The sequence below is a fragment of the Drosophila takahashii genome, chromosome X (genome assembly GCF_030179915.1).
Source record: "Drosophila takahashii strain IR98-3 E-12201 chromosome X, DtakHiC1v2, whole genome shotgun sequence".
In the NCBI taxonomy this organism is placed as follows: domain Eukaryota; kingdom Metazoa; phylum Arthropoda; class Insecta; order Diptera; family Drosophilidae; genus Drosophila; species Drosophila takahashii.
Window position 1 is genome coordinate 4,170,482 of NC_091683.1, and position 11,632 is coordinate 4,182,113.

An 11,632-nucleotide genomic window follows, 5' to 3' on the forward strand; every position below is an offset into this window, starting at 1 on the left:
TTTATGTGAGCACGCAGGGCTGTATTTCGTGGCTCCCTGTGTGTAAGTTTTTTTTTGCGGTATTTTTCCGGTATTTATATACTGCCAAAGACACCACTTCCAATTTTAGGACCATTTGCGCTCGCGTCGGGGAAATTGGGAAAGTCAGAACTTTCTAACATCGTGTACAGTCCGCAGTCGTCGAAAAAGAAAAAACTCGGTATATTGTTTTCCCAGATACGCGGCAAACGGAAAAAGGGAGCGTAAACAATTGGCACATCCCGGCCAGAATCCACCAACCAACCGGATACGATAGCAACATGGTGAAGCTGGGCAAGAAAAAGGCGGTCGAGGAGCTGGGCCGCAAGAAGCTGAGGAACGGTGCCGCCCCAGATGGCGAGGAGAACGATGGGGACACCGGCTCCTCGGCCTCCCGCTCCACATCGGTCTCGTCGTCTAAGAAGCCGCTGAACAAGCGCAAGGCCCGCCCGATAGTGCGCTCCGAATCGGAGGACAGCGACGACCTGCCGCTCAACAATGGCAACAACAACAAGGTGTCCACCAGCTCCTCCGGCGGTGGTTCATCGGCCCCCAAGAAGCGCAAGCTGGGCAGGCCCAAGTCGAATGCAGCCGCCAAAAATGGCAAGAAGGCTCTGGCTAACGAGGATTCCGAGGAGGATGCCGTCCTGGACGAGCAGGAAGCCGAGGTGGAATACGAGGTAATGGTCCTTCTTCATGTATCCCGAAATAGGTCTTCCAGTAGAACACTTTATTCACTTTCCAATTGGTTCTAAATAGTCTGGAATAATTGTCTCAATTGAATCATAGAACTAGATTATTCCTCCAATAAAGCTGTTTATAAGGTTAAATTTATTTGATAAATAAATATATTTTCCACTCCAAATCTTATTTATTATCTGAATCTTTAGGAGTTCTCAAAACATAATTTCTAATTAGACGTTCTGAAAATTAGCTTATTCTTCCGATGAAACTGTTTATAAGGTTAGATCTTGGTACATCTATTTTAAAATGCTTAGTTTTGATAAATTACCATATTTCGCATTCGATTACCCACCAAATCTTCTTTATTATCCTAATCTTTGAGAGTTCTGAGGAGTTAAATCTATTTTAAAATGCTTAGTTTTCATAAATACCATATTTCCCACTCGAAATCTTATTTATTATCCTAATCTTCATTAGTTTTTAAGACTTAACTTTTGATCAGACGTTCTGAAACCTAGCTTATTCCTCCAATGAAGCTATTTATAAGGTTAAATCTATTTTAAAATACTTAGTTTTGATAAATTACCATATTTTCCACTCGAAATCTTATTTATTTTCCAAATCTTCATTAGTTTTTAAGACTTAACTTCTGATCAGACGTTCTAAATACTAGCTTATTCCTCCAATAAAGCTGTTCATAGGGTTAAATCTATCTTAAAATGCTTAGTTTTGATAAATTACCATATTTCTCACTCAATTATCCACCAAATCTTATTTATTATCTTAATCTTTATGAGTTCTTAGTACTAAAGCTGTTTATAAGGTTAAATCTATTTTACATTTTATTTAGTTTTGATAAATTACCATATTTCTTACTCGATTACCCATTGAATCTTATTTATTATCTCAATCTTTAAGAGTTCCCAGGTCTAAAGTTCTAATCAGATCTTCTAATAAGTTATAAAACCTTCTCTTTTCCAGGTGGAGGCCATTGTGGGCCAGAAGACGGTGAAGGGAGCCACCTACTTCCAGGTGCGCTGGAAGGGATACACCAAGGCGGAGGACACATGGATGCTGGAGGCGGATCTCAGCTGCGATTACTTGCTGGAACAGTTTCGGGCCAAGGTAAGTGAAAGATATAAACTAAAAATTATAGATTCTAACCTATATTCCAATTCCATTGCTTAGCAGGAGGCCAAACCCAAAGGCAAGACCGCCAAGGGCGCCAAGAAGGCGGGAGGCGGCGGTCGTGGTCGTCCGCCCGGCGGCGGCGGCGGCACAAAGAAGAGCGCCGCTGCTCCAACTGATCCCGAAAAGGAGTGGGTTGTCGAGCGCATCGTGGACTTTGTCGACGACGCCGAGGGCGGCCTGTACCGCATTCGGTGGAAGGGATTCGGCGCCAAGGACGACACCTGGGAGCCCGAGTCGAACCTCTCATGCGAGGGCCTCATCGAGAAGTTCAAGCGCGACCTGGTCACGCAGAAGAACGTGGAGACCAAGGAGCTGCGCGAATCGCCCAAAAAGACCAAACGACTCGTCAACGAATATTACCCGAGGACAAATATTCACAATCGCATCGAGCGCTCCTCCAAACGGGCTGCCGCCAAGAACCGGTGCGTTTAAAATCTCTATATACAGCATAAGGTTAGAATAATGCCACAGCTCAAAAGTAATTTTTGTAGTCGAAACTCTTTATGGTTTAAATCCTGTATTATTATTGAGTTTTTCCGAAAAAAAACCTGCTTTGGGTAGACATTTTCTCGTTTTCCATTTAATTTTAAATATTTTTTAATGCCATAATGTCTAGAGAACTTCAGTTTGACTTTCTATAATTTTTTATATTTTAATTAATGTAGTTACTTTCAAAGATCACAACTTTTTGGCTTTCTCTTTTAATTTTTTAAGTAAGAAAATACCTTCTATGTCCCTTTTTGTATTATTATTTTGTTTGTATTTTATTTATTATACTTAAATTAATTTATTTCCAACTTTTATCTTCTTCTTTTAATTTTTCAGAGTTCTAGGTCCCTTTTTGTATTATTATTTTGTTTATATTTTATTTATTATATTTTAATTAATGTAGTTACTTTCAAAGATCACAACATTTGGCTTTTTCTTTTAATTTTTCTGAGTTCTGTGTCCCTTTTTGTATTATTATTTTCTTTGTAGTTTTGCTAAATAGCTCTGAAACTAACTATTAATATTTACCCCTTTATTGCAGCGTCTTCTACGGCGAGGACTGAGGAAAGGCAGCGGCCCCGCCCCCTCGAAGTGGTCGTCGGCGGAGGCGGCACTAAAAAATAGGATTTTAGTACACTTTTTACTTTTTTTTTCGACATTGGTTTAAGGCAGGGATGGCAAAGAAGAGTTGATCTCTCGCCAAATAACTCTTGCTGTCAATTTTTCGTTTGATGAAATTGCAGAACTAAGAGTTTTCTGGCAAACTCAACTCTTATTTGCAATTCCTGGTTACGAGGAAACACACGCGGGCGGTGTACGTGGAGTGTTGTGGAGCTGGAGAGGTCAGGAGTCGAGATGGAGCACGATATGACCCCCGAAAAAATGCAGACAAGCAACACATTACAAAATACTGAAATACAGATTTATCTAGCACTTAAGTGAGAGGTCGGGCGCTTGAATGCAGCACAGTATGCATATATGTAGTATTATATCTGGTTGTGCTGCACTCAACCAGCGTAGAATTTAAGCAACCATAAAAGTAGACCTAAAAAATACACACACACATCTTTTAGCCCTAAGCCGAAAGCCCAAGTTTTGTCTTCGCAAGTAATTGCCACAGCTGCAAATAGCCTCTTAACTAACTTCTTCCCAAGCGTCTCCATTCATAATTGTGTACGCCATAGTGTACGCAAAGTAATTACATAATAATTAGCAAGGGGCCAAAAAAGCCTCCAGTAATATGAAGTATAATTAATAAATGTAAACGATGTCAAAAATGCACACAAGCTGCAGATTTTTCGGGGGGTTCTCCTTGGTGAAATAAACTTTCGGCGGCTTCTTCTTAGTTTTAAAATACATTTTAATAACAAAAAATAAACAATATATCGCATTTTCCCCGAAAGAAATCAAAACGCATATATCAATGACCTCTAAGAGTTGCTTAATATTTATTTAACTTTCGTTCGACAATCAGTGATAGGTTCTGCGCTCCATGCAGCCAATCCTCTGGAGAAATCTAGAGGCCGGCCTGCAGGCCAAAGCCAGGACCCTTGGGCTCCTCGCTCAGGGAAGTGGGCTCGCCCTTCGGCTCGCTGGCAAAGCGACCGTTGCGAGGACCGGGCGGCGATATTTTGCCCGCCTTCAGGTCGTTCAGGATGTCCTGCATGTCCTTGGCCGTCAGATCCTCCTGGAAAGCAAAGGAAAAAATGTTTAACTTTGGACAAGGGAAGGCTATAAAATGAGTGTTTAAAAGCGTTCTAAAATTAATTAAATTAAAAACCCCTATTTAAGATTGATTTACCAAAAGAAAGAATATGTAAATTACGGCTTATTGTTTAGATTACAAAGTCAAATATATATAAAGTAGAACACTTTTGTAGGCCTTCTTTCTTTAAATTAAGACTAATTCATTATGAAAATTCGATATATAAATTTTAAATTAAAAATGATAAGAAATCTATGGGATTTTTGGGCAAAACTAAGCAGGAAAATGGCAAGAGTTATTATGAAAATTCTATACATAAATTCTAAATAGAAAATGCAAAGAAATCTATAAGATTTCTGGACAAAAATAAACAGAAAAATAGCCAGAGATATTATGAAAATTTTCAATATAAATTATGAATAAAAAACGTAAAGAAATCTATGGGATTTCTGGGAAAAAATAAACAGCAAAACAGCAAGAGATATTATAAAAATTCGAAAAAATAATCCTAAATAGAAAATGTAAAGAAATCTATGGGATTTTTTGGCAAAATTAACCAGGAAAATTGTCAAGGTGGCAAACAATAAAGGATTTACAATAATAGGTAATCTGCTTTTCAAATTGTTTAGTTGTTGAGGCTTAAAAGATGACTTTTTAGGTGAGGATTTGGAATGAATCTAGTCCAGAAATCAAAGATTGCTTACAAAAAACCCATTACAAAGGATGTGCAAGAATAGTTAATCTGTTTTTCAGATTGTTTAGTTGATGAGGCCTTAAAAGATGCCTTTTCAGTTGAGGATGTGGAATGAATCTAGTCCAGAAATCAAAGATTGCTTACAGAATAATCATTTTAAAGGATGTACAATAATAGTTCATATGTTTTTCAGATTGTTTAGGCCTTAAAAATGACTTTTTAGGTGAGGATGTGGAATGAATCTACCCCAAAGATCAGGGATTGCTTACAAAATACTCAACATAAAGGGTATACAATAATATGAGACCTTAAAGATGACTTTTTAGGTGAGGATCTAGTCCAGAAATTAAAGATTGCTTACAAAAAACCCATAACAAAGGATGTACAATAATAGTTAATCTGCTTTTTAGATTGTTTAGTTGATGAGACTTAAACAATGTCTTTTTAGGTGGGAATTTAGAATAAATCTACCCCATAGACTACTCACATAGTAGTCATCGTTGATCGCCACCATGGGCGCGTTGACGCAGGCGCCCAGGCACTCGACCTCCGAGATGGTGAACTGCTTGTCCTTGGTGGTGTCGCCGACGCCGATGTTCAGCTGCTTCTTGCACTGCTCGAGGATGTCGTCGGAGCCGCGCAGCCAGCAGGGCGTGGTGGTGCACACCTGGATGTGATACTTGCCGGTGGGCTTGCGCATGAACATCGTGTAGAAGGTGGCCACCTCGTAGACGCGCATATTGGGCAGCTGCAAGATCTCGGCCACCTTGTGCATGGCGGAGATGGGTAGCCAGCCGTATTGGCGCTGGGCGAGATCGAGCAAAGGGATCATGGCGCCGCGCTTGTGGCCCTCCGGATAGATGCTCAGTATCGCCTCCACGCGCTTCTTGTTCTCCGCGGTGAACTCGAACGGGATGTTCGGGTTGTCCTCCGGCGTGTCCCGATGCACGAACAGATTATCGCTGGCCCGGGCACTTCCGGTGGCAATGGCCCGAATGTTGGCGCGCTGAAAGTTTTGGGGAAATCCTTAATGTTATTGTTTTCCTGGCACGAATTATATAATCGCCGTAGAGAACTGCGGTTCCATCGCCCCTCGAATTTAATGGGTATTTCGGGTGCTGTTGCTTCGCTACTCACCACAGCGGCCAGCGTCTTGGAGGCACAGTTCGTCAGCATTCTGGCGTTTCCAAAATATTGAAAAGCGGAAAATTGGCTTTGATGTTATGTGAAGTTCGTTGCCTGCTGTCAGTTTTTTTTTTTTTTTAACAAGCACCGCTCACAGCTGATTTCAGGGGGGGGCCTTTTCCAACACTGGCCAGGTGGGTTAGAGATGGACCGTTTTCACAAGTGACTTTTAATGGTGAAAGACGTTTAATGAAACGGTAAAAAAGGAATTTGTTGATTTTCCAACCTTAAGATAAGCGCAATTTTCATTAAAATAATTGATTTTTTATTAAGATTTGATTTTTTATTTTTTACAGATTTATAGCTACTTTTATCAAGCAGGTACAGGTAAAAAACTTGTTAAAATGACCGTTTTAAAAAAAATGAATTTAGAATAGGTCTTCAACGATTATAACAATTTACATTAATGTTTGCACATTGTTATATCGATAAAAAATAACGTTTTTCTGCTTATAGCTAACGGCCAATTTCACAGGATTCTTTTTTACCTGCTTAATTTCTCTGGCTTTATACTGGCTAACATGATTTTTAATTACTTATTTATTTTAATTCAATTAATTCATTATATATCTCACATTGTTATATCAATAAAAAAAACCTGCTTCTGCCTAGAGTTAACGAACAATTCTACAGGATTATTTTTTAACTGCTTTATTTCTTTGGCTTAACAATTTTTGTAATTATTTATTTATTTTAATTCAATCGATATATATCGCACAGCATCCGATATATGCAACTCATGTCGCATCTACCAGCACTGGCTGCGAAAACGATAAGCTTGACTGCCAATCGGAAAACGCGCAAACTTGAAAGAAAACTTATCGACAGGTGAAGCAGGCCAGAAAATGGATGAATTTCCGCTAGCAAGGGAGTTTCTGGCACGGAATTTGCGAAATAACGAACTACTGGGGCAGCTGGAGGAGGAGCTCAGTCTGCAGGAGGAACTAATCGACGAGTTTGAGAGTGAGTGGCCGAAAACCCCGAAATTAAGTATGGCGATCGCAACATGTCTCTGCTTGTCCACAGCGCTTCGCCCGGAATTGGAGCAGCTGATGATAGACGCCACCCTTGCCACACAGGGAGCACTAATTGCGACGGAATTTGAGGACGACATGGGCGAGGCGAACGAAATGATGCAGGGCTGCCTGGCGCAGATAATGGAGATGGAGAACCTGCTCGTGGAAGTGGGGCTCCAGGACTCGCTCTACTACACGGTTGAGCGGCAACAGCAGCGAGCGGAGAGCAAATCGAAGGTTCAGGAGGCTCGTGCTGACCACGAGAATAAACAGAATGGGCTCCTCGAGTCACGCGATGTCGGTAAGATCCTGTGGGATAATTGAATTTACATACTTCCACAATCTAGAAACCCTTGAAACCTGAAATATATTAAGATTTTCGCTAGTTCTAGTTCTCCATGCATTCTAAATCATTATTTTCTCATTAGATGGGATCCTGTGGGATAATAGAATTATTATTATAAAACAATCTTGAAACCGATTACCTGAATTTACCTTTAAAACCTGAAATATATTAAGTTTCTCCCTATATTTAATTCTACATGCATCCTAAATCATTCTTTTCACATAAGATAAGATCCTGTGGCATAAAAGAATTATCTTAGAACCATAGGTTTTCCTTACTTTTAAAATATTGAAACCGATTACCTGAAACCTTTACCTTTAAAACTTGAAATGTATAAGTAACTCCATTAGAAAAGTTTTAGATTGGCTATATCTAGTTAACCATGCATCATATATCATTCTTTTCACGAAAGATAAGATCCTGTGGGATACAAATGTGGGAATGATCCTAGATCTTACAATCTTAAAACCAGTTACCTCAAAACTTTACCTTTAAAACTTGAAACATACAAGATTTCTCGCTTTATCTAGTTTACCATGCATCCCAAATCATTCTTTTCAAATAAAATGTGCCTAATTGCAGTTAAGGAAATGCGCCTGGAGCAGGCTGACGAAGCAAAGGCCGAGAAGTCAAAGGCAAGCGTGGATAAAGGACTGGAACACTTGGATCTCGAGTGGACAATTACGATTAGGGATCTAAAGGATAATCGTAACAAGAAGACACTCAACATTATGAAGATGGGCGAGAGTATCAACGCTTTGCAGGCGCAGGTGGGTTTGTTTTTTTTAATAACCAAACTAGTTTCTTTACAAATTTCCCTTTTTTTCAGTTTGAAAAAATGAATTTGATTAAAAATGGTGGTGCCGAAGAAGAGGAGGATAGTGTGGAAAATGACATGGACGACATGAAAGCCGGCGATGATCCACAGGCTTCGCTAAAAGCATCTGCCACGGACTTTCTCAACGACTTTCTGTTCAAGAAGTCCACCGAGGATGACAGCGATGAGGTCGAGGAAAGCGAGATGGAGGCCAGCGAGGAGGAGCAGGCACCGATACGATCCATTTTGGTCAAGAAGCCGGCAGTCGAGGAAACCGATGAAAGTGAGGAAGGTAACGAGGAGAAGGAGGAGTCACCACTACGAGCCTTTGACTTCCTGGATAAATTTCAATTGAAAAGGGCGAGCGACGAAAGCGAGCAGGAGGATCCCGATCTCTTGTTTTGCTCGCCAGCGAAGAGAGTGCGATTTGCTTCGTCGCCGGATCTCAACCAGATTTTGGAGGTGGAGGAGCCGGATTGGCCAACCGATTCGGAGGAGGCAGAAGAACGTAACCAAGAAGTAGATCCTCCATTAGACGATGAAGAAGTAGAGGTATCCGAAGAGGAATTGGAGGAATCTTCAGATGGGGAATTCGAGATTGAATCAGACGATGAAATCGAAATCAGTGAGGAAGTAAAGAAGGTAGAGATGCCGGAAGAGAAATCCGATTCAGACGAAAAGAAATCGGATTCAGATGACAAGGAATCCGGATCAGAGATAGAGGAATTCGGATCGGAGCACAAGGAATCCGGTGGGGAGGCTTCCGGCGAGGAGGAGCCCGATGAGGGGGCCGGAAAAGCCAAGTTCTTGGACTTGGCCCCCGAAAAACCGGAAATACTCAATGTGGATATTATTCCACCACGTAGAGTCCTGTATCCCGAGGACAACGACGATGTGCCCAGCACCTCCAGTGGCATTCGCAACCGCTTTACCAATAGTCAGTTTTCAAAACATGCCATGGATCATACCATCGATTCCCAGGCCAAGCGAATCAAACTGGACGAAGAGCAGGAGGTGGAGGAGTTTCCAATGGCCCAACCCATGCCCTCGACCTTCGAGAGCAACGATGATCACATTCTACAATTCGCATCGCCCGAAAGCAATGCGCTCGATGACTACCTGCTGAACTTCAGCGATGATAACGATGTTGGACTCGATGGTCCATCGTACATACTATAATTTTCGAAAGTATATCAACAGGAAATTACTGTGTTCTTCAAGAAGAACAACAGAATAATTTCACAAAGCTGTAGTACCTAAAATATTGAAACATCACCGAAGATGTTAAGATGCCTTAAATGTTTTCAAAAGACATACTTTCTAAATTAAGAGAGTACATTAATTCGAATTTAATGCGCTCTCTTTAATGCTATATGCACTATTTCTTTTAAAACATTTCGAACTTGGTATACTCTTGCTACATTTCAAATTATCGAACAAAATTTAAATACTTTGAAAAAAACAACACTTTAAACGTTCTTTGAAATTTAAATACTTTGAAAAAAAAGCTTTAAACTTTTTAAGAAATTTAATTTAAATTCTTTGAAAAAAAACTTTAAACGTTCTATGAAATTTAAATACTTTGAAAAAAAAACTTTAAACTTTCTATGAAATTAATATTCTTTGAAAAAACGCTTTAAACATTCTGTGAAATTTAAATGCTGTGTAAAAAGACCAAAGAATAGAAAAAGGCCACTGAAGGCTCTAAATTTATTATTTTAAATTATATCAAAAACAGAGTAATAAATAATCTCTAATAACAGACTGGGTCAACTACTTTTATTTTAAAGATAGGTTCAAACAATTAACAAATATTTAATCCTATATAAATGAGTTTAAAATTTCAATGATCTTTAAAGATTCCACATTTAAATGGTGTTCGTTTTGGCGCCACTGGTTGTTGTCCGCGCTAAACGGGACCTTTCATTTGGTATGTGGTTGGTATATTTTGGTATTTCCCTGCATTTGGTATTTGGTACCACTACCACGAGTTTGGTTTTTCTATTTGGATTTATTTATTTTATTTTGGAGGAACTTGAACGAAACACACACATTTAATGGCCCGAAAGCGAAAGATTCCCGTGCGCAAGCACCACGGCATTCGCGACCCCCTCAAGCAGCAGGAGCAGAAGGAGAAAAAGTGAGTAATTTACCCGAATCAGGAGCACTTGCTAACCACCACATTGCAGACTCTCCAAGGTAACCAATAACCCACCTGTTAAAGTGGACGATCAGCAGGTGTCCTTCAAGTTCCGGCAGTTCCAGCAGCTGGCCGATGCCACCAAAACGGGGAAGCGGCTGAAACTGGGACAAATTGGCCGGGAGGATCGGCCCAAATCCGCGCCAGGCGGCAAAAAGGGAGCTACTTCCTCCGCCGGCGCCTCCAAGGAGACGCGTAACATCAAGCAGTTCGCCAACGAAACGGACGAGGATTACCTGCGTCGGGTGAACCGCATAACCAGCGCCTCCGTCCGCGAAGCCCACTACGAGGCCAAGTACGGCGTAAATGTGATACGGAATCCCAAAACAGGCGAGATTACGGTCCAAAAGAGACCCAAGAACGAGATTGACGAGCTGCTCAAGCAGAAGCAAAAGGAGCAACGTTTGGCGGGCAAAAAGGGACGCCGAAAGACGCCAATCCCGCAGAAATCCACAATGGATGCGAAAACCAGCAGGGAGCTGGTGAAACGAGCCTATCGGGAGGCCCAACAGGAGGTCGAAACGGAGGAGAAGCAGAATGCCGGGCCCACGGAATACAAGCGAGATGTGGTGGCCTTCGGGGAGATTGTCCATGCGCCGCCTTCTATTAAAGTACTGCCACGCAAGGCGGAGAAAAGCGAGACGGTGCCGCGACCAGGACGTAAGGGCAATTTGCTGCTCAAGAACATGCTGGATCCGGAGCAAAATCAGTCCAATCAGCAGGAGCAGGATGAAAGAAGCCGGCTTAAAGTGGCCGCCAAGTCCAAGGGCGCCTTTAAAACGCCCACCAAGGCGCAGATGAAGGGCAAGCGCAAGGATCTGCCCCTGGCCACCAGATCCATGCTCGAGTCCGAGCGCAATAAGATGGTACTACTGTACCGTCAGCTCAAAAACAAAACGACAGCGGATGCCTGAAGAATTAGACTAGATTTCGAAGTTTAAATCTTATTTTTTTTAGTCCTAAAAACCCTGTACTTTATCACTAATGTTACACAATTGCATTTGTTAATTACTGGACAAAGTTTCGGTATAGAATGTTTGATGAATTCATAAGATGTTTAGTAAATCTATTTTTTTACCAAAAAAACAAACATTTTTTACCAAAAAAACAAACACTTTTTGCAAATTATATAAATTTAATTTAAATAAAACCGCCACTTCCCGCAGTGTGACCAGACTAAAGCGGAGTAGTATATATTTTTGGTATATTTTTACAATTTTTCAGGCGGAAATATCGACTGTTTGGTATTTTTTAGGGTACTGCAAAACGCTCATCTGGCAACACTGA

General features: G+C 40.9%; 4 protein-coding genes across 6 annotated transcripts; 3 read left to right on the forward strand and 1 right to left on the reverse strand.

Moving 5' to 3' along the window:
- The first annotated feature begins 96 nt into the window (after nucleotides 1–96).
- LOC108056719 (chromobox protein homolog 3) lies at nucleotides 97–3,668 on the forward strand. 3 transcript variants are annotated; one of them, XM_017140649.3, is made up of 4 exons: nucleotides 97–698; nucleotides 1,684–1,827; nucleotides 1,891–2,346; nucleotides 2,924–3,668. In XM_017140649.3, the coding sequence occupies exons 1-3, from the start codon at nucleotides 300–302 to the stop codon at nucleotides 2,323–2,325; spliced, it is 978 nt and encodes a 325-aa protein (XP_016996138.2). In that variant the 5' UTR covers nucleotides 97–299; the 3' UTR covers nucleotides 2,326–2,346; nucleotides 2,924–3,668. The 3 variants fall into 3 exon arrangements, with proteins under 3 accessions (XP_016996138.2, XP_070074344.1, XP_070074343.1); XM_070218243.1 differs by having other exon boundaries at nucleotides 1,894–2,315; XM_070218242.1 differs by having other exon boundaries at nucleotides 99–698; nucleotides 1,891–2,315.
- A 138-nt stretch (nucleotides 3,669–3,806) lies between these two features.
- Nucleotides 3,807–6,081, reverse strand: ND-24 (NADH dehydrogenase ubiquinone). Its single transcript, XM_017140650.3, has 3 exons — nucleotides 5,919–6,081; nucleotides 5,269–5,787; nucleotides 3,807–4,069 (listed from the first exon to the last, which is right to left on the reverse strand). The coding sequence occupies exons 1-3, from the start codon at nucleotides 5,955–5,957 to the stop codon at nucleotides 3,899–3,901; spliced, it is 729 nt and encodes a 242-aa protein (XP_016996139.2). The 5' UTR covers nucleotides 5,958–6,081; the 3' UTR covers nucleotides 3,807–3,898.
- Nucleotides 6,082–6,761: 680 nt separating this feature from the next.
- corolla lies at nucleotides 6,762–9,909 on the forward strand. The gene is made up of 4 exons (XM_017140646.3): nucleotides 6,762–6,929; nucleotides 6,993–7,283; nucleotides 7,911–8,098; nucleotides 8,158–9,909. Exons 1-4 carry the CDS (start codon nucleotides 6,812–6,814, stop codon nucleotides 9,322–9,324), a joined length of 1,764 nt encoding a protein of 587 aa, XP_016996135.2. The 5' UTR covers nucleotides 6,762–6,811; the 3' UTR covers nucleotides 9,325–9,909.
- A 212-nt stretch (nucleotides 9,910–10,121) lies between these two features.
- Nucleotides 10,122–11,357, forward strand: LOC108056732 (coiled-coil domain-containing protein 137). Its single transcript, XM_044395710.2, has 2 exons — nucleotides 10,122–10,285; nucleotides 10,335–11,357. Exons 1-2 carry the CDS (start codon nucleotides 10,203–10,205, stop codon nucleotides 11,257–11,259), a joined length of 1,008 nt encoding a protein of 335 aa, XP_044251645.1. The 5' UTR covers nucleotides 10,122–10,202; the 3' UTR covers nucleotides 11,260–11,357.
- The last annotated feature ends 275 nt before the right edge of the window (nucleotides 11,358–11,632 follow it).

What these genes read in the sequence shown, in the direction of transcription:
- LOC108056719 (XM_070218242.1), top strand. Translation starts at nt 300, where the DNA reads ATGGTGAAGCTGGGCAAGAAAAAGGCGGTCGAGGAGCTGGGCCGCAAG. An exon ending in AAGCCGAGGTGGAATACGAG is followed by an intron (nt 699 to 1,683) that starts GTAATGGTCCTT and finishes TCTCTTTTCCAG; the next exon opens with GTGGAGGCCATTGTGGGCCA. An exon ending in TGGAACAGTTTCGGGCCAAG is followed by an intron (nt 1,828 to 1,890) that starts GTAAGTGAAAGA and finishes TCCATTGCTTAG; the next exon opens with CAGGAGGCCAAACCCAAAGG.
- ND-24 (XM_017140650.3), bottom strand. Translation starts at nt 5,957, where the DNA reads ATGCTGACGAACTGTGCCTCCAAGACGCTGGCCGCTGTG. An exon ending in CCAAGACGCTGGCCGCTGTG is followed by an intron (nt 5,788 to 5,918) that starts GTGAGTAGCGAA and finishes CAAAACTTTCAG; the next exon opens with CGCGCCAACATTCGGGCCAT. An exon ending in CGATCAACGATGACTACTAT is followed by an intron (nt 4,070 to 5,268) that starts GTGAGTAGTCTA and finishes TTTGCTTTCCAG; the next exon opens with GAGGATCTGACGGCCAAGGA.
- corolla (XM_017140646.3), top strand. Translation starts at nt 6,812, where the DNA reads ATGGATGAATTTCCGCTAGCAAGGGAGTTTCTGGCACGGAATTTGCGA. An exon ending in ACTAATCGACGAGTTTGAGA is followed by an intron (nt 6,930 to 6,992) that starts GTGAGTGGCCGA and finishes GCTTGTCCACAG; the next exon opens with CGCTTCGCCCGGAATTGGAG. An exon ending in TCAACGCTTTGCAGGCGCAG is followed by an intron (nt 8,099 to 8,157) that starts GTGGGTTTGTTT and finishes CCTTTTTTTCAG; the next exon opens with TTTGAAAAAATGAATTTGAT.
- LOC108056732 (XM_044395710.2), top strand. Translation starts at nt 10,203, where the DNA reads ATGGCCCGAAAGCGAAAGATTCCCGTGCGCAAGCACCACGGCATTCGC. An exon ending in CAGGAGCAGAAGGAGAAAAA is followed by an intron (nt 10,286 to 10,334) that starts GTGAGTAATTTA and finishes ACCACATTGCAG; the next exon opens with ACTCTCCAAGGTAACCAATA.